General features: G+C 46.7%; 2 protein-coding genes across 2 annotated transcripts in view; both read right to left on the reverse strand.

Moving 5' to 3' along the window:
- Positions 1-280: 280 nt before the first annotated feature.
- Positions 281-2,616, reverse strand: BCL2L10 (BCL2 like 10). Its single transcript, XM_045529404.1, has 2 exons — positions 2,158-2,616; positions 281-462 (listed from the first exon to the last, which is right to left on the reverse strand). The coding sequence occupies exons 1-2, from the start codon at positions 2,608-2,610 to the stop codon at positions 337-339; spliced, it is 579 nt and encodes a 192-aa protein (XP_045385360.1). The 5' UTR covers positions 2,611-2,616; the 3' UTR covers positions 281-336.
- Positions 2,617-9,841: 7,225 nt separating this feature from the next.
- The window catches only part of GNB5 (G protein subunit beta 5), a 35,757-nt gene continuing 19,380 nt past the window's right edge, over positions 9,842-26,218 (reverse strand). The window contains exons 4-11 of the mRNA XM_045529416.1: positions 24,055-24,131; positions 23,464-23,596; positions 20,820-20,963; positions 18,640-18,731; positions 14,895-14,943; positions 13,056-13,152; positions 11,964-12,130; positions 9,842-10,649 (exon numbers count right to left, since the gene is read on the reverse strand). Coding sequence (XP_045385372.1) covers positions 10,638-10,649; positions 11,964-12,130; positions 13,056-13,152; positions 14,895-14,943; positions 18,640-18,731; positions 20,820-20,963; positions 23,464-23,596; positions 24,055-24,131 — 771 coding nt within the window. The 3' untranslated portion in view covers positions 9,842-10,637. The remainder of the gene's footprint in view (positions 10,650-11,963; positions 12,131-13,055; positions 13,153-14,894; positions 14,944-18,639; positions 18,732-20,819; positions 20,964-23,463; positions 23,597-24,054; positions 24,132-26,218) is intronic.

Genomic DNA, 26,218 nt, shown 5'->3' on the forward strand with positions numbered 1-26,218 from the left:
ATAGATGAAAGGTTCGTATTCACTTTTAGCCAAATTTAGCAAATAGCACCATATTCCCATTTAATGGGCTGCAGCTTCTTCTGCAATTCTTTGGAGCAATGAGTCTTTAGACTCTGATTTCCCCACTCAAAGAAGAGCCATTTGTGTCCTTGTCCTAACACTTCTGAATACTTGTCATGAGTTAAAACACTGGCCAAGTTGTCACCTCAGGACTTCTTGTGCACATTCAGGTAAAAACATCTCAGAGAAGGTGGTTTACTTCAGTTCTCGTTATCCCATCTCCAATCACTTAGCCGGTCAGTTAGGCAGGTAAAAATGGGTTAAAATTTTAAAAATTCATAATAATCGTGTACAGAAATAGATGACGGCCGTTGCTAAAAAGCATGACAAAAGAACCTGGGCCAGCAGTCTCCTCCAAACAGCTAGCGGTAAGGGTCTCCTGAATAAGTCACAAAAGCCATCCTACACGGGAGAGAGAGAAAAGAATGAGGTTGCTTTGTGATGCTCAAAATACAGAGGAGTGTCCACATTAAACAGTAAAACAACTTCCATTCAGAGAGTAAGAGGAAAGGAAATTCTGACCAATAGGCATCTCTAATTAGGAACCCTTGAGGATTTAGGATTGGTAAGAAGTAGTCCAATGCGGTGGACAGAAGCATCCGTTTAACTTTGTTTCTTAGAGCAGGAACACTCATTTTGATTCCAGACCAAGAGGAAGGTGGACTACTATCTCGCGTTTTCTGAGCAAAAGACAGGTGCCATTAGGGAAAGTGTCAAAGCACTAGATTGAAAAGTTATCACCTGAGAACAGAGCAAGCGGCCTGAACTGCAGGCTGTGGTATTTTAACTGCAGCTGGCAGAAATGCGGGTGAATCCTGTTTATCTAATTTGAGAATTTTGGCTTCTTGAGGTTAAGAGACTAATCTTTAGTCAGTGCTGATTAGTTAAAAAAAAAAAAAAAAAAAAGAAGAAGTAAAAAAAACGCCCTCCAGCCCCCATTTCCTTTTAGGGTCAGAGAGCTTCGGGGCCAGATGCCTGCCACAAAGGGCTCAGGTGAGGTTCTTAGAACTCAGCTGAGGGAGTTCACGGCTGCAGAAGGCGGAAGACCAACACCAACACCGGGAATGATGCCAGAGCTACCTTTCCCCCTCGAATGGAACCCAATTAGCCACTATGAGAGGCCTAAATGGAAACTGCCCACAGGAGGCTAAATTATATTTTTTAAAATCCCTAGTTTTAGTAGTTTGGCTCTATTTATCCCATAACATGAGTCACTTGACCGTTGATTCAACTCCAATAAGGAGAGGGAAGAAACAGGGGACCTAGTCGAGAACCCAAGAGGCGTATGTCCCTACTGAGGGCTGGGCACAGTGGATTAGAAGTTAAGGAACCAGCCGGGAGCTCTGCCGCCCGCCTGCAATCCCAAACCACTAGGGAGGCAGAAGCTCGAGGGAGCCCAGGAGCTCGTGACCAGCTTGGACTCCATCTCAAAAAGAGTTAAGCAAATAGCGCCATACTCCCATTTAATGGGGCGCAGTTTCTTCTGCAATTCTTTGGAGCAATGAGCCTTTAGACTCTGATTTCTCCACTCAAAGAAGAGCCATTTGTGTCCCTGTCCTAACACTTCTGAGTACTTGTCATGAGTTAAAACACTGGCCTAAGATTCCTTAACTCTTTTTGAGACCTTAACCCTAACCAGGCAGCGCCCACTGGCGACCACGCACATTCCAACCCCGGTGGCCTCAGCTCCTCCTGAGAAGGGCTGTGATCGATCCAAGGGTCTGAGTATCTCCAGAGGCGCATTTGATAGGTGGAGGACAAACCCCACGTGGCCCCGGCCACCCGGTTGCTCACTGTACTGGTTGGGGATCTCTACAGGAGCAAAGCACCCACACCTAGGGTGGGCGCTTCCTGAAAGCCCCCGAGAGCGAGGGCAAGGCTGGACCGTGCAGACCCAAGTCGGGCGCAGCCGCCTCCGAACGGGTTCCCAAGAGCCGTCTAGCAAGGCGGATTCCTGCCCGTCTGCCTGCCGAGAGAGGAGAAACCCGGGCTTCACACCGAACGTCCCAGTCCCGCTCAAAGGAGCCTTGCTTCTTTCCAGAGACCTCGCCCCCCAGCCCGCTCAAATCCGGTGTCCCCGCGCAGCGCAGCGCTCACCCAGCCGCCCTGCGCCTGCAGCCAGGCGCGGTGCTGCCCTGCGAGCAGAGCGCACAGCAGGGCCACCAGGCGCTGGCAGTCCCGGGCGACTTCGGTCTCGCTCTCCTTCAGCTGCGGCCTGAGGTCCCACTTCTTCCACCAGGCGGTCACCGGCGGCCCTCTCTCTAGAAGCGTCCCTGCGAAGGTCACGAGCATCACCACCCGGCCCCAGCTGAGGCTGTTGGAGAGCACGGCCTCCGCCATCCGCTCCATCAGGTAGACGCGGTTCCCCGGGTAGCCGACGTAGGCGGAGAAGAAGGACGCGTGCTTTCGCCGTATCTTGGTGGCGGCGGAGCGCAGCATGGCTGCCTCGAGCGAGGACGGCGGCGGCTCCGGGGCGCCCGGCTCCCTTGCGCAATACCCCAAGTAGTCGGCCAGCAGCCGCTCGGTGCGCTCCCTCAGCGGGTCGCCCATGGCCCGGTCTCTGCTGGGGGCCCAGGCCTCGCGCCTGCTTTCTAGGCCCGGCCGCGCCCCCCAGGGAGGGGCTGCGGGGCCCCGCCCCGGCCGGCGGGCCTCAGCGCTTGCTTTTCTAGGTTCCAAAAGGAGCCTTTGATGGGAATCCCACCTACACCTGCCACTGTCCCAGAGGCAAGGCCTAGCGGTGTGGCGCCTTTACAGTGTGAGACTCTTTGGAGTTATTGTTTAGCTCCGGGCCTGGGGACAATCTGGGAAGTTGGGCTGGGCTTTGCCTCCTCTTAAGGAGAGGTTGACAAAGGCTACACACAGCCCTGCACAGACGGCTGCCTTCCAGGCCTTGTCAGCATCTCCAGGTTGGACAGAAGCGTCCAGGTGTGTGTTGTAGATTCCTTTCTTTGGGGCTAGCACATGTGGCAGGAAACAGGCTAATTCTCCCGGGGGCTGCGAGTCATTCATTTGCTCATACATAGTTAGAGCCTTTGGGGTGCTAGGCCTCCCCCATTAGCACTGGAGATATAATGGAGAGCAAGACGTGGTCCCTGACCTCAAAGACCCTGCCGTCTAGTGATGGATGGAGACAAAGGAACGGCCAACAGTGCAGTTCAGTTAATCACTATAATAAAGGCTGCTTCTGATGCTATCATTCCCATATTGCTTAGAGTTCCCTTTACTTTGTATTGGCCAATACCTCATTGTTCCAATCCCCTGATAAAGGTAGCACTTCTTATATTAAACTTTCTCTGTTTATAATACTCTATGGCTTCTTTCTCTTGATTGGACCTAGACTGATACAGAATTGGTGCTAGCAGTGACATTTCTGGAGGTTCAGTGGCCGGGAGCATGTTCAAATATCCCTTTCAGAGTGGAAGATGAGGTGTTACATCTTGTATCGCCTACAAGAAAAAAGAGGCACAGAGCTTGGTATCTTAGTCCATGCCAGCTGTTATCACAGTACCCTAGACTGAGTGGCTTACAAACCACAGAAATTTATTTCGCACAGTTCTGCTGGCTGAAAAGTCCAAGATCAAGGTGCTGGCAGAGTCTGTGTCTGGTGAGGGCCTGCTTCCAGCTTCATAGGCAGCAGTTTTCTTGCTGTGCCCTCATATTGTAGAAAGGGTGAAGGAGCTCTCTGGGGTCTCTTTTGTCAGGACACTAATCCCATTCATGAGGGTTCCATCCTCATGATCTAATCATGTCCCAAAGGCCCCATCTCCTAACACTATCATTTTGGGGCCTGGGGGACACAAACATTCAGTCTATAGCAGTAGGCTGTTTTCGATTTTGGAGACAACATATACCACATATGAGTGCACTACTTCAGCCCAATCAACAGGCTGGTGGATCGAGGACCAGAATAAGATTAGGCTCTGCAGAAGCTTTAGGCTGCAGTAAAGCTGCCCTACTGCTTGGGTCTTAGGATCCAACAGATCCAGTGGTACTTGACGGGTCAAATAGGGATGCTCTATGGAGCCTCTTGCAAGCACTTATAGGAGACAGTGAAGACCTCTAGAATTTTGAAGCAAATACATCCCCTCTTATGAAGATAGCTCTTCTCCTTTTGAGAAGCAAGTTCTGGCTTGCTGCTGGGCCTTGGCTGAGGCTGAATGCCTAACCATGAGGTATCAGGTAACCATGCAGCCAGAGCTCCCACCATGAACTGGATGTTGTCTCACCCACCTGACCATAAAGTTGGACATACACAGTGGCAATCTATCTTCAAATAGAAACAACATATTAGAAACTGAGCTGAGGCAGGTTCAGAAGGTACAAGTGAATTGTATGAGCAAGTGGCTCAGGCTCCTTCCACACCAACTCCTGTTGCTTTGCCTCTTCTCCCTCATTCCGTGCTTATGGCCTATTGGAATGTTGCTTATGGCCAGTTGACTGAGGGAGGAAAACTCTACCCTGGATTATAGGTGGGTCTGTGTAATATGCTGGCACCTCATGAAAGTGGACAGCTACAGCAGTAACTCATACTCAGGGTTCACTGTGAAGGACAGTGGTGAATAAAGTTCTCCCCATGGGCAGAAATGCAAGCTGCATATTTGGTTGTCCACTATGTCTGGAGTGAGAGATGGCCGGAGTACAGATCTACATTGGTTTCTGGGCAGTTGCTGCTGGTTTGGCTGGATAGTCAGGACCTTGAAAAGAACAGTATCAGAAGAGTGGTGATAAGAAAATTTTGGAAAGAAGTATGTGGCTGGACCCCTCAGAATGGACACAGATTGCAAAGGTATTTGTGTCCCATGTGAATGCCCACCAAAGGGCATCCACTGCAGAGGGACTCAATCAGGTGGACAAAATTACATGGTCTGTGGATGTCAGACGGCCTCTCCACCCAGCTGCCGCAGTGCTTGCTCCATGGGCCCATGAACAAAGCGGTCATGGCAGCAGGGACAGATGGTCTTCATTCATTTTTATTGCTGAACGACATCCCATTGCATGGACATACTACATTTTGTTCATCCATTCATCTGTTGAACATTTGGGTTGTTTCCACTTTTGGCTATTATGAATAATGCTATGAATGTTGGTGTTCAAGTTTTTGTGAGGGCTTATGTTTTAATTTTTCTTAGATATAGGCCTAAGAGTGGGAGGCGGTCTATTATTGTAGAAAACACATAGGTTGGTAACCGTGACCTCTGCCTCATGGTTCCTGGTTTATGACAAAGTTAAACAGTCACCAGTGGTGTGTTGGTTAGATAACCTTGGGTTCAAAGATAGGCATTTCCTATTGTCACAGTTCTCCTGTAAATGCTTATACCATACTTACAATAAGTTGTTCATATTTATCCAAAGCATTATTCCTGATCCCATCTCCTTATTAGAGGGTCTACATCCATTTTTTCCTGGTTCTATTTTTAAAAAAATATTTTTAATTGACACATAATTGTACATATTTATGGAGTACAGTGTGATATTTCCATACATGTATACAGTGTATAATGATCAGAGTAATTAGCATCTCCAGCCCTCAAACATTTATCATTTCTTTGTGTTGGGAATGTGAAAGTTGTCAGAATCAAAATGGAGTCCACTAGTGTTAAAAAAAACAAAATAAAACCCTGAAAAATAGATCCAAGGAAGGCCATGAAGAGAGATCCTCATGCTTGTATGCCTGATAACAAAAACTAGCACGAAAGATTCTGCAAAAACCACAGTCTTGCACAAAGGCCCTTGCAACCTTACACAAATACCTCTGCAAGGACATCTGCCCAGCAACCGCCTACCCAACCTCAGACTGGCGAGACCCGTTATTGATCTTTGTAGTCATGAATAATTATTTCAGAATAATTATGTAATCCTCCTCATTTTCCCCTTTAAAACCCTTTGTTTTCCTTTACCTCCCTGAATACATACATAGTTTACTGTGGCATGCACATTCCCATTGCAATGCCCTATTGCCAAATAAGTATCTTCTTTTACAGAGCCTGTTTGTTATTTAGGTTAACAGGAAAATTCAAAATTCTCTCTTCTAGCTATTAGAAAGCATACAATAAATTTTTAATTATAGTCATCCTACATTGGTATAGAACACTAGAACTTATTCCTCCTATCTAGCTGTAATTTTATATCGATTAACCAACCCCTCCCTTCTCCACTCATCCTTTTTATAATGATGCAAACACACTGAATCATTTCATTTCTTCCACTGAATTGGCCCTGAGGCAGCTCACTGGAGGCCACAGTCCCCGGTGGAGATCAGCCATCCCTGAAGGCCAGCCCGCCCCAGCCAAATCCTGTCTGGAAATAGGAGTGTGTGGCATGCCCTGAAGGGTGACCCGATTCCTTCCTATCACGGCTGAGAGGTTTAGCATCACATCCTTGCAAAGGATCCACAGAGACAAGAGGCTTCAACCCCGGTCTTCCCCAACACACTTCATCGGAATTCCTGGACCACCTCAGGCCCACCCAGTCCAGATCTCCAGGGCAGGGGCCTGAGGGGCTCTGTTTTAACCTGTTGGTGACTGGGTGATTTTTCTCAGCAGGCAAGTTTGGGCCATGAAAATCTCCACGGTCCTACTCAGTCAGCTCTCCCAGGCTTGGGCAGGCAATGTGGCCCCAATCCTTGCCCGCTTGATCTTCTAACCCAGGGCTGTGCTTACCCAGGGTCCCAGACGTCCTCCTTTGAAAAGACTTTCAGCAGTTCGCAGGCCCAGGTTGTCTTTAGCCCCTCCTATGGCCTCTCTGTGCCCTTCTGTGACTCCCTCTGCTGGCCTGGTTGCCCAAAGCCTCCCCTGAGGGCCTCCCTTAGGGGTGGCTCCCCTCAAGTCCCCCAGTGTCTCCTCCACCTGCTTTCCCAAGCTCCTCCAAGGGCCCTTAGAGTAGGATCCAGAGTCCCTGAGGGTCCCTGGGACACTTTCAGGGGGTCCTCAAGGTCAGAACTATTTTCATAATACTGAAACTTTTTTTTTGTATGTGTAACTTTTTAAGCTCTCATTCTCTCAGGAGGTCCCCAGAGACCACCAATGTATGGCGAAAGCATCACCCTGACGACTGATGGAACGTCTGCTTCTGTATTCTTGTGTTTTACAATTTTTCTCAGTCTTAATCTTGAATGGGACAGATATTGATAGATATAATCCACATAAACCAGAGCTATTTGGAGTCTGCAATAGTTTTTAAAAGTGTACTGATCATCACCTAAGTGCACATTTGGAAATAACACCAACTGGGTATCGGACTGAGGTGGGGGGGTGGAGGAGGGGATGGGTGTATAACTACATGATGAGTGCGATGCGCACCGTCTGGGGAATGGACACACTTGAAGTTCTGACTTGGGGGGATGGGCGGGACATGGGCAGTGTATGTGGCCTGAACTTTTGTACCCCCATGATGATAAGCTGAAATTAAAAAAAAAAAAGTGTAGAGGGATCCTAAGGTCAGAAGGTTTGAGAACCACTGGCCCAGATGAAACTCTACATGATATTTACTCATGTGAAACATGAGTGCAGACTGCCTGTGAGGGGGAGGGGTTGGGGGAGGCGAAGGGAGAGAAGAAAAAGCAAGGGGGAGGGAGGGGCTGGGAGGAGACCAGGAGAGAGGTGGGACAGGGAGGTGGAGGGAGGAGATGGGGAAAGGGAGGAAGACTGAGGAGGGCTAGAGAAGGGAATGGGGGAGGGTAGGGAGGGGCAGAGGAAAGAGGAAGAGATGGAAGGAGAAGGGAAGAGAGGGAGAAGGGGTGGGAGGAGTGAGAAGGGAGAGGGAGAGAGTAAGAAAGGGATCAGGGAATGACAGAGAGACAAGCAAGGAACTAAGCCTTCTTGAAGCGGTGCCAAAGGCTGAGGTAGGAACTTCACACTTTAGGGCTGTCCCATTCCACAGATGAGGAAACTGAGGCTGAGAGGAATTTAGATATCATTGTATGCCCTGTGAAAGCAGTAAAGCTGAGTCTGAGCCTAGTCCTCATCCTTTGTGAGAGCGACAGCCTGGGACGCCAAGGCCTTTACCACCTAGTGCTGCTTTTAAGCCACTTATAATTTAGGGAAGGGTGTGAAGAGGGTGGAAGGGTAGGAAGAGGGAACTGGGTGTGACATGCCTGCCCCTGACTCAGTCCAGGAGGACAGGGATGCCAGCTGGGCCCCCACGTCTGAGAGGCTGACTGCCCACTCTGAAGCAAATATTTTTGTTTCATCTTGCAAATATTTCCTATCAATCGCCATCACTGCCCCCTCCTTTCTGCCTAGACCTTCTCTTTCCTGGCCTGGAGGTGGCTGCCAAGGCTGTGCACCCCTGGGGGCCCAGCCTTTTGGCCCCTTCACAATTGGCTTGGTAGATTTGCTCCCAAGTCCTCTAGAAAAAAAAACAAACCACCCTGATTGTAAAACCACACTCAGCATTATTTGCAATATGCAAAATACTATATAATAATACATGGAGTTTGCCCTTGAGCCTCCACATGATGCAGTATATTCCCAGTCAAGTATTTCATCAATAAATACTAAACTACACCCACACGCTTATGAGAGCACAGCCCTATAGGGGAAGAAAGTGAAAGTGTTCTATAGAATGCTTTCCTTGTGCCCTTAAAGGCGCTTTTTGGATTGGAAAGTCATGGGCCATCAGGCACATATCCTGAAGATGCTCTCCACCCCTCCAAACAGAACCTTGAATTTCCATCCCCCGAGTCTAGGCGACCGTTCCTTTGCCCTGTCTTCCTTGACTCCTGGGAGCCAGAAGGCCCAGCCACAGTGCAGGGACAGAAAAGGGTCTGTGGGAGACAGGGATGTGGATGCCATCACAAGGAGGCCAGCTGGGCCAGGGGCCACTCTGGAACATTCTAGAGTAGAGCTGGGAAATTCCATGGGACCTACCCTGGGGCCAGACCCCTTCAGCAGCAGACAGGAGCTGGGCAGACAGTGTGCCCTTCCTGAGCCCCTGCCCAGACTGCAATCCACCAGAGCTAAAATTGGTTCCTCTGGGCCATGCTCCCTCCCTAACTCTGGCTCCTTGGAGGCAGGAGACTTTTCTCTTTCTGTCTCTGGTGCATAGTGAAACCCTCAGTAACTGTTTGCTCTGCAAATGACTGAATATAACTATTATGTTTATTCAAAATGAGTTGATGGAAAAGCTGGCCTGGCTGATTTTTGACTGACTGTCCCATCATGATACATGAACAAGCAGTTCTGAGGGTGGGCCCGGCACATCCCCTGAGGCTCACAGGAGCGCCAGGTGCAGGCCTGTCCCATGGCTGTGCCTGGCTCTGGCTCTGGCTCTGGAGGGGCCTCTCTGAGGAGCAGGGCCTGGGGGTGACCCTGCAAAGCCAGAACTGCCACCAGGAGAAGGGCTGGCTGGAGCAGGACCAAGAGAGGAGGCCAGATAGTCCAGTCTCAAGTGATCCTCCTGCCTTGGCCTCCCACAGTGCTGGGATTATAAGAGTGAGCCACTGCACCTGGCCTCATGCCATCTTTTTGAATGAGGAGTTTTCTAAAACAAATACACCTCTACATCTTAAAAGAAAAAGAAAGAAAGGAAAAGAATGGATCCTGTAACAAAAAATACTTGGTATCTTTAGGACTTTCAGAATTTCAAATAAAGACAGCAAATTCTTTTTATATATTAATTAATAATATTATTTTTCTTTCAATATAAGAGGAACAAAAACATTATTTAAGACTTATCTGTCAATCTGCATATGTAATTACAAGTGCAATGCAATACATAAATATAATTTGCATGGATGAGATCCACTTTAACCTAAGTGTTTCCATTAATACTACTACCAGGAGGTTTTTAAATAAGTTTACTGTCTTGTGTTTCCACACAGAAGAGTTTTGCTTGCTCTCAGAAGCATTTGTGTTACAAAGAATATTCAGCTCTTCCCCTCAATTCAAAGAAAATGCCCTGTCCAAATGACACAGTGATACATCATCACATAATTCACAAAGCAAACATCCTGTCCATTTTACATACATCTCTGCTTCATTTATGGCAGTTCACGTAAACAAAAATGTTTTATCTGAAAAAAAGACAGTAGGACAGGAGGCTGAAAAAGACACTTTAACAACAGAAACACATTTTACAAAAGTGATTATTTCTAAATTACACTTAGAATTGGAATTTTCTTCTATCACAGACCAATTGACAGTCTTTATCCAGTCTATAAAACCAGCAGTTCCAGAGGAAGGTTCCAAACATCACAGCGCACACCGAGAAAAATCAGATTTTAAAGTGCTCTGAAAACAAATTTGTTTCAAAGAATATGGAATAGATTAAATGCTGAATTCTACTGGTAACAGAATGAGTTGAGACTAGTATAATTTAGAATAACCTTAAAAACAGATACATTTTTAAGAGTGTTTGAAATAAAAAATACTGTACTTGAAGGTGTTCTTGTAGTGCTGAAGGCTTATACTAGTAGATTTTCAGGGGTGGCAGTTTTACTAGTAACACTGGAGATGCAGAGTCGCTCCCTTAAGCTAGATTGCAATAAGCCCCAAGCTCCTCTAGAAGTATTCTCTATTTACATGAACATTTCAAATTCTATCCTCAGGTATGTATGTACATACATTGTGGGAAGACGATTAAGCCCACACCTGCAAAGACACAAACAGATAAGTTTTAGTCCCTTAGTAGTTAATAACTTGTAAAACTTGAATTTCAAGAGATAGTTTATTCACACACATGTGCACACGCACACATACACACACACACATACACACACTCTCTCTCTCTCTCTCCATCTAAAATATGGCACTCACAACTCTTAGAAGGGTAACACTTTACTCCTAGCAACTCCAAGGTGCTGCTTTGGACCTGACTCCCCTGCTCCCTCAGTTAATCATTGTAGGGCACCTGCAGCCTCCTTCCCAGAGACTGGTATTTCTTTTAGATCGAGAACTGAAAACATCTGTACCCCTACAGCTCACTATGTGCACTGACATGACTTTACTAATTTAGGACACTCTTCCCCAGGAAGATGAACTCACAAAAAACTTTTATTTCAGGAACTTTGCAAAAATCCTTTTGTCTATTTATCCTAAAACGAGACTACTCCACTTACCCTCCTTAGAAAAGACGCAACACAGAGCATCAAATGACTGTTTACTTTTCAAGACCTTCTTCGAAATTCTCCCTCCCACCCTGTGTCCAGCAGTCTTACAACTACATTATGCCACAGGTTTTTCCCATCCTAAGTAAGTCCCTCAAAAGACCTGCCTTAAACCAGACCTCAAACATCTCGCGCATGTCTTTGCTCTCCCCTTCTGAGATGCTACTAAGCCTCTGCCAAGTTTGTGATCGTCCACACCAAAGTAAACAATAAAGTTAGCTTTGCTTTATGAACAGGCTGTTTTGGGAGTGTTTTGGGAGAGCCAAGATTTGACAAGGTCATGGAGATCTCTTTGAGAATCTAATGAAAGCCACAAGGGCACTTTTCCTGGAAAAATGCACACACACACAAAATTTGGATAAAATTTAGGGGCCTCACATGCCTCCTAGAGTGGGTCTCACAGGGGTCGGTGACCCTCGTCACGACAAAGGCAATAACGGGAATAAGAATGCCACACTACAGGGAGGAGAGATTGGTTATCTGTGGTTTGACAAAGGCTGGAATCATAAGAATCAGACTTTTTGGGTCAAAAGGAACCTTTTGAATCATTAAGCCCAACTATCCCCTCAACTGCATGCTGAGACATTGTTGTCTACTCTGTGCTTGAACACCAATATTGATGGGGAACTCACTCCCTCCCCAGGCAACTCGTTCCTTCTGTGCTGTGGGCAGAGCTGAAACCAGAGCTCTGTTTGGCCGAGCAGGCCACGTGAGCTGACCCAGACCCCTCTGCTCCCGGAGGCCCACCACCCGTCCTCTCTCCTCTCACACCAGGAAAACAGAAACACCTCTCTCTTACTCTCAGGGTGTGATCCCACGATCCTGAGCAGAACGCGGTGCCGTCAGGGGAGACGCGCAGGGTACTGACTCGGTTTTCATGTCCAAACAGGATGGAGACCCGGGCCCCCTTGAGAACATCCCAGACATTGATGGTGTAATCGTTGTAGCCAGCAAACAGCAGGCGACCTTGAAGCAAGGTGACGTGACGGTTATTAAACCAGTTTCTTCCTTCCTGTTTCTCTTTTCATGTCTGTCACTCACCCACCTACTCATTCATTCCCTCCCTGGCTCATTTTGGCCCGCCGTGCACCAGGTGCTGTGCTTTGCCCCGAGGATTCAGAGAGAAAGCACAGTCGCTGCCCCGTGGAGGAGGCGGCGAGGAGTAAGTCACTGCAGCGTCACGTGGTGAGCGCCACATGTAGGTGCTTATGTGTGAGCACAGTGCCATGGGACCAGGGAGGGGATCAAGGAGGGCAGTGCAGACACAAACATCTCACTGTTAGTCCTTTAGTAGTTAACAACTTGTGGAACTTGAGTTTAAAGAGATAAAATCAAAGCGACATTTGAGTGGGCTCTTGAGGGCTGAGTAGGAGTTTGTCAGGCAGGGGAGGCAGGGAAAGATGTTCCAGGCAGCAGTAGCAGCATCATGCGCAACAGCACAGATGAGGGGACAGAATGCGGGTGTGTTTGGGGAAACGGAGCGGTCCAGTGGCCCAGCCTGTCAGCTCTGCCGTCACTGCGGGGCAGAGGAGCCAGGAGTTTCAAGACGCCGAGAGAGCACTCTTGCTCCCCTCCCGTGGGGCATCTGGAGAGGAGAAGGGAAAGCTGGGCAGGAAACGCCCACAGGCGGTGCAGATGTGAATTCTGGCACATCATTGCCTTGAAGGACGGCCGGGTGCGGGCACAGCCTTTGCTCCGCTGGAGTGAATGGAGCCCCGGGCAGGCCAAAGCGGGATGTGGAAAAGGGCAGGGGAGGAAGACTGGCGCAACTGTGGATTATGTAGCATATTGGCCCTCGGGAAACTTAGGGGACGGAAAGCTGGATAGAGCCCTGGGTTTCACACAGGTCCTGTCCTACAGTGCTGGGAATGTTTCCAAACTGAGATCTTACCACTGAGGGAGAAGTCCACGCTGGATGCTCCAAATATGATACTCTCTTTGGAATAGATGGCAACCTCCCTGTCTGCCCGGAGGTCATAGAGACGACACTAGGGTGAGAATGAATAGAGAAGCACTGACTTTTGGCTCCAGTTTGGTGATGAGATGACCACAGAGCTACAGGCAGGGGCCAGAGGCTTGTGTAGTTTTAGGGATGAGGGAAAAACCTCTTTATAAATCCCTCCCATCATTTCATCCCTCAGTCCCAATTCTCCTTAGTCCCCGTGGACCAGTGGAGATTCAAAGAAACAGCAAATGCAGAAAATTTCTTCAGGTACAAAAATGAGACCCCACTTTTTTTCTGATAAAGGACACATGTTCACTGCAGAAAATTAAAAAATATTCAGAAATGCATAAGGAAGGAAATGAAAGTCACCCCAAATCTTAGGAGGTATTTACTCATGTCTGGGCAGTTTCCTTCTGTCTTATTCCTATTTCATGTGTGTGTGTGAATGGAGTGGATGTTTCATTATTGCTTCTATTAACATTAGGTTGTGAGCATTTTCCCATGTTATTAAATAATCTTCAAAAAAGATGATTTACGTGGTTGTTGACTATTTCTCATGTGCATATATCACAATCTATTTGGCCATACTCTGTTAAGTATTTTGATTGTGTCTAATTTTTCTTTTATAAATAATATGATGACTATTCTTACGCAAAAACCTTTATACATATCTGATATTGTTCTTAGAATAGCTAAGGAATAGAATCCTTAGAATAGAATGTTCCCAAGAAATAGCATGAGCAGATCAAAGGGTAGGGATGTTTCTCTTGATTTCTATGACATTTCTCTAGACAGGTGGTACCAATGATCCTGACCCCAGCCTAGTCCAAAGCCTTGGGCATTTCTTTGCTAATCCGAGAGGCGAAATGGGCATTTGATCACTTAAACTTGCATTTCTTTGATTACAGGGTGACTTTGAAAGCATTTTTGGGTGTTTATTTGCCCTTTTTAATTTACTGCTTTGTAAATGGTCTGAATTTTAACCTCTTTTTTTAAATTGGGGTGTTCATCTTATTGATTATTCAACACCATTCATATCTGCAGGATTTCAACTTGGTCTGTTATACATGTGGCAAGAATTTTTCCAAAATGTATCCCCTTATATTTTGTTACATATTTTTCACATACAGAGTTTTAAATTTTCATTATTATTAAAATTCCCAATCTTTTCCTTTATGATTTCTTAATATAGCAGCAAATCAGAATGAAAACCATTATTTAATAAGATATTTGATATTTTGAGAGCAATAAGAAATATTTTTTTTGTCTTGAAAAATAAGTCAACATAATTTGGCAATTAGTGTCAAAAGCTTTTGGCTTTGCAAGTTATCTCTGAGAATTCTAAAGAAATAAGAGAGGTACAAAAAGACATATAGCTGTTTTTAACAGGAAATAAAAAACCCTGGCAAAAAGCTAAAACTGTCAAAAATTGAAGACTGATGCATATCCATAACATGGATTACTATTCGTGGAATACTATTTAATCATTAAGAAAACATAATGGGGAAAAATATTTATCGGCATGGGAAAATGTTCACAATTTGTTGCTAAGTGAAAAAGACAAATTATGTAGCATTTTGTTTAAAAATAAAAAAGACAGAAAGGAATTCATCCAACTGTAACTTTTCTTGGGTAAGAAGATTAAGGTAATTTAATTTGCCCTCCAAATTTTCTTCCTTGAATATATATTACTTCTGTAAACAGAAAAAAATTTTTAAAGCATAAAATTAAGTTAGCAAATCTCTCTTTTGAATAGGAAAAGCTCTTAATAACTTAGAAACATACCGTAGCATCATCTGACCCCGAAGCAAAGGCATCTCCACTCGGGTAGTATCTGCAGAGAGAAAGTTTTGGCAGAAAGCACTTTATCTAGAGTAGTTGTTTCCAAGCCTGGGTGCCCATCAGAACCATATGGGAAGGTTGTCCCATGCTAGGCCCTTGGAACCAGAATCTTACTTCTAGGGACTCAAGGAACATTTGCTGCAGAAGCAGAAGGGGAGGCTCACTGTGCTCTAGTTTTTTCCCCTGTAAGTAGGGGACAGCGACACTGGCCTTGCAGAGTGTTGGTGAGGAGTAAGATAACATGTATATTTGCATCAGGCACTGAACACAGAGTAGGCCCCATGTAAATGTAGTTTCCCTGGGCCACATACCTAATTCCCAAGATGTGGCTCAGAGCTCAGGGATAAGAAAGTGGTTATGAACAGACACTGAAATCAGATGTCCAGAGCCACGTTCAGAGGTCTGCAGTGACCACTTACTACATGTGATACTTTTGCAAGTGAAAAGTGACTTCATCTTGCCCAGCCTTAGTTTCCTCATCTGAAAAGTGGGGATAATAAAGCATTTTTCCTGCTGTGAAGATTAAATAAGACAGTACAGGCAAAGAATTTGGCATGGTGCCAGATAAAAAGTATTCACTAAATGATGATGAATACTGCTACGGTCACTCTCTTCTCAAGGACCAGCAGGAAGTACAGGCACTAGATTATAAACCAGGGGCAGGAGGGGAACAAAAGTCTTTAAACCCCTTCACTCTGCCCACACCAGCAGTGGCCCCTACACCTTCTGCTGGTTCCCCTTCCTTGAACAGATGACCGACACCTTATTGCTCCCTAAAGCTGCAGGAGGAGGCCTCTTACAACAGCGTATGGCATTACCTCTCCTACCTGGGGGAGGTGAGAGTCCAAACGTCTGGCAAAGGAGAGGGAAGTTCTGTGTAACTTACACAGGTCTGAAAGAAGGGGATGGAGAAGAGAAAGGCTGGAAGAGAAATGCTAACCATCTTCAGCTCAGCCCACCATGGTGCAGGCACATTATGTCTTTGAAAGCAACATGAATTCAAGGAGTCTCAGACATACTCACACTCTAATGTTAAACTAAAATGATTTTAGATCATACTCCATTTGAGACTACATGGGCTATGATTTCTGCCTGCTGGTAGAAAATTCAGGGAAAAAGTATAGGATATATGGTTTATCTGGAAGAGACTTTTGGTGCCCCCAGCATCTACCCTCTCTCTCTCTCCCATAGTTGTGGTTAAATATAAGCAGAATTTTTTAGATGTGACCAAGCCCAGGGGGTACTATTGGAATTCAGTGGCTGAGGCAGCCAGGGATGCTAAATGCCTTACGTGGGACAGTCCCTTACAACAAAGAAATATCCTACCCAAAATACTAATATTGTGCCCCATTGAGAAACACTGATTTTCTTTTTTTTTTTGGTTGGTACGTGGCAGAAGGAAAACTATGTTCTAGTCTTTTTGCAGCCAGGTGTGGCCATGCAATCAAGTTCTGGCTAATGGGATGTAAGCAGATGCAATAAGCTCAACTCTCTTCCACCCACTGGCTGGAAAGAGAACATGGGGGTAGGCAGGCCAGTGGGGCCAGCAGGCTGAAAGCACCAGCCTAGGAACAGGCCTGAAAAAAGACAGAATGAGCCATCATAGCAGCTCAGACTTCAATGTGAGCATAAACTTCTATCTTGCTTAAGTCACTGTTATCCCATGTCCTAACTAATCTGGTGTATAACTGAGGGCATGCTCAGAGACCAATGACAGCATTCAGTGTGGCCTCAGCTTGCCCTGGAAGAAAACTAAACTGTGTACCCTGAACATGGCCCACTGAACCAGTCCCTGTAGAATCTGTCAGATGAATCTCAGCATCAATTTATACCATTCTATAAAATCACTGAATTGGAACTATATTCATTCTATATAGAAAGAATCGCCATTTAAAATGATATATTTACATTGTATTAGGTATTATAAGTATCAATAATCTAGAGATGATTTAAAGTATACAGGAGGATATCTGTAGGTGATATGCAAATACTACATCATTTTTATATCAGGGACTTGAGCATCCTTGGATTTTGGTATCCGCGGGAGGTCCTGGAACCAATCCCCCAGATACCAAGAGACAACTGTGTGATTTATTGATATATAGGGATTTAATTTATTTCTTGTGGTTTTATCTTCTATCTTCCATGTTACTAATTTCATTTACCACCTGTAGTAATTCCCAGATTGATTTCCTTTGATTTTCTAGGTAATTACTGTACATTTATAAAAAGTGATAGTCTTTTTCCTTTTTCTTATCCCACATTTGAGGGCAGGGGTTATTAAAGTAAATAAGCATTCTTATTTTGTTCTTGCTTTAAGAGGAACAAGTCTAGTGTTTTCTCACTAAATATAATGAAGATTCTTGGGGATTTTAAATATAATAAAGATACTTTATATATGGTCTCAAAGTACCATCTTCCATACATGTCAAGTCCTGACCTCTCTCTTGAGATCCAATTCATAGATCCTGCTACCTCCTTGACATCCCCACTTGGATATATAATAGTCATCTCAAACTTAACTAGCCCCCAAAGAGCTCCTGAATCCATGCGCAAAAACTGGCTCCTCCCTGCACTTCCTCCAGTCTTCCCTGTCTTAGTAAATGGATCACTGCTTACTGCCCCTGATAAAAAATTTGGGTTCCCTAAGCTCAGATTTCTTCTCTTATAACGTATCCTTTTTCATTTGCAGGTGTCATTTGGCCCTTTTCATGGCACCCTGTGGAACCAGGGATCAAGTAACCTACACAAACATGCTAATACCCTGGCCATTGCCATTGCTATGAGTAATAAACTGTTCTTTATCTCTGACACAGAAGTTTCATGTCTTCTAAAAGCATCCATGAGCTGTGGCAGCCTAACTTGTTAAGTTGCAGGTAAGTAAAATCTCAGACCCTTCATAATTCTTAACATTTCTCTGTCTCTACCACATCTTCCTTAGTTCCAACCACCATCATTTCTTTCTTGAACTCACACAACAACCTTCTATAATAACTGGCTGTCATACTTCCATTCTTACTCCCCTACAATCTATTCTTGATACAGCCATAGTGATCTTTTAAAGGCAAAACATGATCATGTTAGCCACCCCCACAACTCAAAACTCTCCAGCGGCCACCTGGCCTTTTGTTAGGTCCCGTAACATCTTATCTGTGCTCTTCCCAACTCTTTGCAAGCCTGGCTCTTTCATCATCCTGGTCTCATTTTAAATGTCACCGTCTCTGAGAGGCCATCCTTGACCTTATCTAAGAAATAACCCATCCCATCATACTTTCCTGTTCTACTTTTTTCATAGCACTTATCAGTAATCTTAAATTTATATTTGTTTGTATTTTGTCTAGTTTGTCTCCTCTAGGAGAATAGAAATCTTGTCTCTCTCGTTCACCACTGTATTCCCAGTTCCCAGAATAATCTATAGCATATACTCAATAAATGTTTATTGAACGCATGGACCAGAAATACCGATTCAATTCAGGGAGGGTATCAATTACCCCTAATGCAATTAAATTTAAATCCCCCCTGAGATCTGGAGCACTGTTTAGTTCTACCACAAATCAGCCTTTCTTGATAGGGAGGCCTCTTTCAGCCAAGGAAACTGAGTCTGGAGGTGGTTCCGGGGCTAAGGATTCCCCAAGGCCAGGTAATGCCAGCAGAACAGGGAAGTGACACGAACATGCTACTCACTGACCGGACACTGTTGATGTCAGATTCGTGAGTTTCAAAGGCCTGCACGCACTGGCCGGAGCGCATATCCCAAACCATGGCTTTCTTGTCACATCCCTACAAACGTAAAAAATTACCCAGAGTTATGGCCACTGCAAGGATTGTCTATAGATAAGGTACGAGTCCCAGTTACACAACAGAGACCATTTATTTCCCATTAGGAAGTGGCTGACAACACACCTTTCTGAGACTAGCTTTACCTGAGGCCACTTTCCTCAGCCAACAAACCCTCAGAAGCCCAGAACTAGGTCTTGGGATGAGTGGGAGCAAGGGAAGGTGCCCAGGGCCCCCTTTGGCATGTTTTCTTCTTCTGCACATTTCTGAGTGGAGGCAGACCCTCCAGAGCCCCCTTCTCTGCTCCCGCCTGGGCACGTCCCTTCCCTTCTTTTTCCCCTTTCTCTCTCCTCTTTATGTCTGCCTCCCGAGGCCCAGAGGGCAAGGCGGTGGACAGAGTGCATGGCGGGGCCTCTCTGGCTGGGACTGGCTGGCGGTGGCAAGTCTGAGCAGCCAGGCGTCCCGGCTTTGCCTCAGGAGTGTGGGGCAGCCCTGGGCAATCGCGGACCAGCAGGTCCCCCGGGCCACTTCCACCCTCAGCAGCAAGCCGTGTGGGGAACGCACAAACCCAGGGCCTCGTCACGGTCCTGCCGTCGACTGCTGGGTGGCTTAGGGGAGTCACCTCCCTGGGCTTCTGCCCCAGCAGCTCTAAAGTAAACGCTCCCTCCACGTTGCTGACATGACCCAGAGAATCATAAACATGAGGTGCTTCACATTATACTATCAAGGTTCTGGGAGCATTTTGATAAACTGCTGTGGAGCAGTCCTGCCATCAAGCTCAGGTAGTATAAGGCAGACTCTCAATGGTCAAATGGAATGGCTTAAATAGTCAAAAAGCAATGGCTTAAAATGGGTGTCCACGTTGTTAGTTTCTACTCAGAGCAAAGGGCAGACGAAGTCCCATAGCTGGCCCCTCAGAGAGACCCGCCATGGGCCCGGCACTGCGTATCTTTACTGAGAACGTGGACGAAGACATCACGAGTGTCTTCAAATCTCTAGAGGACACTAAATTGGATGAAGTTTAGTCCTCTGAGAGACAAGAAAATCTATGATAATATCAATAATTTAAAAAAACACAGTGTAGTTGAGGAGAAATAAATACAGTTATGCAAAGGCACAGGGAGGAACACACAGATGGCCAAAGACTCCAGAAGAAGATCAGGGTCACCGCCGATTAGAGGTCACACAGCCCTGGCCTGACTCCCAGGACTGAGGTGTGGGCAGCCTGGAGCGGAGGGCCCTTATGTCTCCCAGCAGCAAAAGTCATTTGACAGCACATGCGTCACTGTCCTGTCTCACCACTGTCCCCTGACCGAGGTGAGGCAGGACCTGGGGGCTGGTCAGCCAGCTCAGTCCTCTGTCCCTATTCCTGGCTGTCCACAGAAGCGCTCACCCCTTCCACTGGCAAAACACACTGGGAGCTCTTGCATCTGCTGCCTGTAATGTCCCAGGGGTGGGGGGCACGTGCTACTGTGCATTGTGCCCAGTGTATGGAGATGACATTCGGTCAGGGAGCAAAGCTCCCACCCAGGTGCCCTGCCTCCTGGTCTAGTGCTCCGCTGTGCCACTGTGGCCACTTCTGCCAACTCCGAGCCTGCACTCTGTTCCTTGCGCCCTGGGGTGGGAGGGAGGACGGCGGTCAGCGGGGTGGGGTGGGAGAGTTCTCTGGGCACATCACAGCGCTGCCTCGGCTCAGCAGCCCTGTGACCCTGTGGCTCGCCTCGGATGCCCTCAGGTGCTACCTCTCTGCTATTTATTTGAGGAGTCACATTTTAATAGATGGCAGATATGCACCTTGAGTTGTGGCACTCACATGGGAGAACATTCTAGATCCCTCTGTAGACTGGTGAATGTCAGTGGTAGAACAGAAGGAGGCCCCCACAGCCCAGCGCTGGAAACTGCCCACCAAACACCCGGGAGAGGCCTGGGGACAGCGTGGCCACTGCTGCAGGGGGCGTGGAGGGGAGCGAGGACAATTCCCGCAGCCCCTCTAGGGAAGTGTCCAGTCTAGTCCCATGAGTGGGCAAGAACTGCCGCCACAGGCCTGCCTAGCGGACAAAGGGCCCCTAGAGATTTCCCCTGGGTCTTTACCCCAGACACGAAGGTGTTTCCAGTTTCCGAGGGGGCCAGGTCCAAGCAGAGGACGTCGGCGCCGTGTCCGTGGAAGCTCTGCAGCAGCTGTCCGCTCTCCACATCCCACAGGGCGCACGTGCCGTCGCCGCTCGCCGTCAGGATCTGCCCACGGGAAAGGACAGGGAGAGCGTGGCTGTGGTTATTGCTTCTGTCGGAGGGGGAGCTGGTCAGAGGCTTAACGTCCCGCAGGGGAGAGCGGGCTCCTTCAACACACGCAGACACACGTCTTGCTACATCTGGCTTCAAGCACAGAAGTCTCTCTCCTGTACCAAGAAGGCAAAAGTGCATTTCCGACACCCTCACAGTCCACAAGTTGTGTGTGTATGTGTCTGTCACCCTCCAGAGCTGAAATCCTGGCGTCCTCACTGTGGCGCCTACAGGGCTCTGCACCTGCCTGGCACGTGGCAGGTGCTCTGTGAACGTTTGCTGAACAGACCCTTCAGCAGCTCCCACTGCCGTGCAGGCCAGAAACCTAAAGTGTTCCTCAGACATTAATGTGCACACAGACCACCGGCTGCTTGCCAATATAACATAAAGGGTCTGGGAGGGGGCCCTAAGAGTCTACACTTCCCACAAGCTCCAGGCGATGCTGAGGCTGGTCACTGGACCACATTTGGAGCAGCAGGGTCTGGGCCGCCTCTTGTTAGACACATTCTCCCGTTGCTGCTTTTCCCCAGAGCAGGGGGCTGCCCAGGGGCTTCCCAGGGCCACTGGTAGGTGCTGCAGGACACTCATGCCAACACAGATTCAATTAACATGTGCTTCGTGCTGACCACGTGCAGGCGCTCTGCAAGGCATTAGGGTTTGCGGAAAGATTGTGCCTTGGTCTCTGTTCTCCTGGAACTCGCTTTAACCGGATTGACAGGAAGAATGAAACCAACATAATCCCCTGTCCCTGTGTTAAACAATTCTGGGACCAGGCAAACTTTCCTGTTACTATGTTAAACAACACAAAGTAAGATAACCTAGGTGCTTGCTGCAGGAAATACTTGCTCCTAGAAGAAAACACTGAAAACCAACTAGACAACTTGCTTATCAAGACTAACAGCTTAAAAGTAAATTCCTAATAGGGACTTTTCTGTTTTATAGTTTTGGGATCTTCCATTACAGGGTAAATAAAAACAAATTTTAAAGTCCAAACATTTATCCAGATAAATATACTAAACAGAACCCCTAGTTCATTGTCATTCATTTGTCCTGGAATGCAGAGAATTGGTAGGTTCAATACCGTAGTCTCATACTAGCAAGTTCTTTTATCATCCTAGATCCTAGAATGGAAGAAGCTCGAGGTTCATCAATTCGGTGGTACTCAAACAAGGCTGTGCATCGGAACCGCCCAGCTTTGTGTTAATATTAAGAATAATAAAATAAAAAGAGCTAACATTTATTGATGTTTACCAGTGACTGTACTATTTTACATCAATCATCTTATTTAGTCCTCAGAAAACCTTATACAGGAGGTTGTATTACTATCCTCATGCATAGCTGAGAAAATCGAAGCACACAGAAATCTGAACCTCATCTCGGATCACCAGTGGAAGCACAGTGGAGCCAACACCTGATGGTGCAGTCTGACCTTCACCCTGCCCTGCCTCCCAGGCCGCACCTGCAGAGGGAGCCCACTGGACTTCCCTCCACCTCTGGCTAGCCGCTTGTCAGAAAGCAAGCACTTTCTAACCTACAGGTGCCCCTTAACCCCCAGCCCCGCAACCTGTGGCCAGGCTGCTGCTTCTCTACCGGAGGGACTGCAGGTGCCAGACCACCCACTGTCCCTGCATACCTCGGGGGCTCCCTTTATCCAGACTAAATGTCCTCTGGTGCTTTGGCTGCCCCTTGGGCCCAAGGACATCTGGTTGTAGCCACTGTAACCTGTCAAGATCTGCCCTGGGTTCTGGCCCTGCCCACCTCTCTGGCTGCCTACCTCCCCCCCAACTCCCTCACACTGTGGCCCCCTGGGGGGCAGCCATCCCTTTTCCTTGTCAGCAGCAAGTTTGTGGCACCCCCTCCTGCTCTGAGCTCCCCAGCTTTCCCCATTGCTCAATCATTACTAGTTTTGGTGAGGGTCCCTGAGGGCAGAGATGAGCTTTCAGCCCCAGAGCCAGGTGGTATGTGGCAATTTGGGTGGTAGGTGGCGAGAAGGTTTCCTGAATAAGTGTGAATAAAAAAACTATGGGATGCTTTTACAACTTGCTAAAGAAAACTTAGTCCAGGTGTTAAAAAGTTGTACTGTTTTCACTGTGTTTTATTCAAAGTAGAGCACAGATTTCATATCTGAAGCATTTTTTTTTTGTATTTGTTAAAACAGGACCATACGGTATATACAGTGAGATGCGTGAAATACACAACTCTGAAGCTCTGCAGCTTGGGACACAGTAACTTCCACCACCCCAGAGGGTTCCCTGCTCCACCCCCACCCCCACCAAGTCAGTCAGAGGAGGATTTTCAATATGGTCTATCAACAATCAATAGCCCCAACTTCCCATTTCTGATTTTATTAGAATAAGAAAAATAACCAATGAGAAACAACAGGAGCTTCCTCTCCTGCAACTCCTCTTTCGTGCCCTACGGCAGGCGGACCTAACCCCGTGGGCCGCTGACTCACCTGCATGTCAGAGTTGGTGAAGCTGCAGGCCGACAGGTAGTTGGTGTGCATGGCCACAGACTTCTTTTTGGCAGCCATGTTTTCATTTTTGTCAAACGTCAATGGATACACAGAGCACTTATTATCCAAACCACTAGCATGGAAAGAAAGAAGCTATCAAACGTTAACATAGAGTAACAAAATTTTTGTCTTGAGGAGTCTCATACATTATAACCTTTTCTCCAACTTTTGCTTTGAAGGTTTTCAGACCTACTGTAAAATTGAAAGAAAGACAGTACAACAAATACCTAGATCCCTTCACCTAGTTTCACAGACTTAACATTTTGTTATATTTGCAGAAGCAAATTCGAAACCACTTGACTTCAAACTGCAGACATGACATTTTATTTCTAAATACTTCAACATGCAAATTTACATCTCCTAAAAATAAGAATATTCTCCTGTATATCCACTGCATCATTATCAGATCTGAGAAAATTTAACAAAAACTCCATAACATTACAAGTTCCTGCTTATTTGCTTGTTTTTGCCCACAGGACAGTATTTTATGGCTAACAGGAAATCTGCAAAGCTGCTGTAGCCTCAACTTACCCACAAGCAATGGCGCATCCCGATGGGGCATAAGCACATGCCATCACCCATGTGCAGGGCATAGTGACCGCATGCTCCTGAAACAAAGCATGTACCATTCATAAGAGTGAGTGACAGGCACCTCTACACAAGGTCTTAAAATTTAATTTTGTTTAAACATTTATTTTTTTTGTCTTAGAGACAGGGTCTTGCTATACTGCCCAGGCTGGTCTCAAATTCCTGGGCCCAAGTGATCCTCCCACCTCAGCCTCCTGAGTTGCTGGGATTATAAGTGTGAGCCACCATGCTTGGTTGTTAACATTAATTTTTACAAAATAAAATCATCAGAGTTCCTACTGAATTATATTATAGCTTCAAAGGGAAGTGGTGTGGGATAAAGACTGGCTTGAGACAGATGAGGGGACTCAGCTGCTCCATAATCAAATCAAGCAAACTTTATATCACATAGTCTAATAGTTAAAAATTTCCACTAGCAAAAAAAAATCCTTCATGTTTTACTTTTTTTTTTTTTTTTTTTTTTTGAGACAGAGTCTCACTCCATCTCCCAGGCTGCAGTGCAGTGGCATCATCACAGCTCACTGCAGCCTTGAACTCCTGGGCTCAAGCGATCCTCCTGCCTCAGCCTCCTGAGTAGCTGGGACTATAGGTGTGCACCACAACACCCAGCTAATTTTTCTAGTTTTGGTCGAGCAAGGATCTTGCTCTGTTGCCCAGGCTGGCCTCGAACTGCTGGCCTCAAGTGATCCTCCTGCCTCAGTCTCCTAAGTAGCTGGGATTATAGGCATGAGCCACTGCATCTGGCTACCTCTTTCTTAACAGTATACTCCTTTTGTTTTTCTGCCTGAGTATTGGGGCTCATTTTCTTTGAAAGGTATGTCCCAATCTCATTTCAGATATATACTTCACCTTGTTTTCTGAGATTCTCGTTTTCAAAATATACTCTTGAATGACTTTTTTTTTTTTTTTTTTGAGACAGAGTCTCACTCTTTGCCTGGGCTAGAGTGCCATAGTGTCAGCCTAGCTCACAGCAACCTCAAACTCCTGGGCTCAAGTAATCCTGCTGCCTCAGCCTCCTGAGTAGCTGGGACTACAGGCATGTGCAACCATGCCCAGCTAATTTTTTTTGTATATATTTTTAGTTATCCAGCTAATTTCTAATTTTTTAGTAGAGACGAGGTCTCGCTCTTGCTCAGGCTGGTCTCGAACTCCTGAGCTCAAACAATCCTCCTGCCTCGGGCCTCCCAGAGTGCTAGGATTACAGGTGCGAGCCACCGCGCCCAGCCTTGAATGACTTTTTATATGTATAAGCTTATTTACTTGTGAGTGTACATGAGCCTCTGTCTGCTATGGGTCCTAAAACCATTCCCGGGAAGGTATGAATGGGGGTGGGGAGAAAGAGCCTGGGTTGTGCTCCTGGGTAGAAGAGAACCTGTAAAATGGAAGCATTAAGGACTAAGTGTAACAGTCCCTGGCTTCTGGCCGAGTCACCCACATCCCCCTGCCTGCAGATAAGCAAACAAAAGCCACGTTTCAAAAGCTGCTGAGTCTGTGGTCTCATTTCCATGGGAGACATGGATCCTGGTCCTGGTTCCGACACCAACATGATGTGGACCCATGCAGGCTAGCCGTCTGTCCTACTTGCTCTCATTCTCCGTCTGTGGAGTGAGGGGATGGAACTAGAGCTCACTTTTTTATGTAGTGAAAACGAAGACTTTCTTTCTAAATAAATATTGGGATCCATATTTAGTACATGATACTCTTTATTACAAATGCCAACGCAATGCCGGTATGCAAGTGTACCCCATGTAGGTTCTGGCCTTTGTCTTTAGTTAAGACTCTAAATGTAGATCTAATTTGAGCCATGCGTGCCCAGGCCAGACTTGCACGGGGCTGACTCCACTGCGTCACGGGACATTTCAGCTCCACCCCACTGCAGCCTCATCTTCCCCACCCACCATGTGCTATGGAGTCTGGTCAAAGACAGAGAAGGGAGAGATCACTGAGAATTTTGGCAGCTCTTATCATCACTGGGAAGAAAAATAACGCATGAAGTTGCACGTGTAAATGTAACATGTTTCTGCGCTCTGCCCATTCCCAGTTTAGCACCAGCACCTCCGCAGTGGGCTGGCCTGCACGTCTCGGACGGAGGGGGAGGGAGGAATAA

This window comes from Lemur catta, chromosome 1 (assembly GCF_020740605.2).
Source record: "Lemur catta isolate mLemCat1 chromosome 1, mLemCat1.pri, whole genome shotgun sequence".
NCBI lineage: Eukaryota > Metazoa > Chordata > Mammalia > Primates > Lemuridae > Lemur > Lemur catta.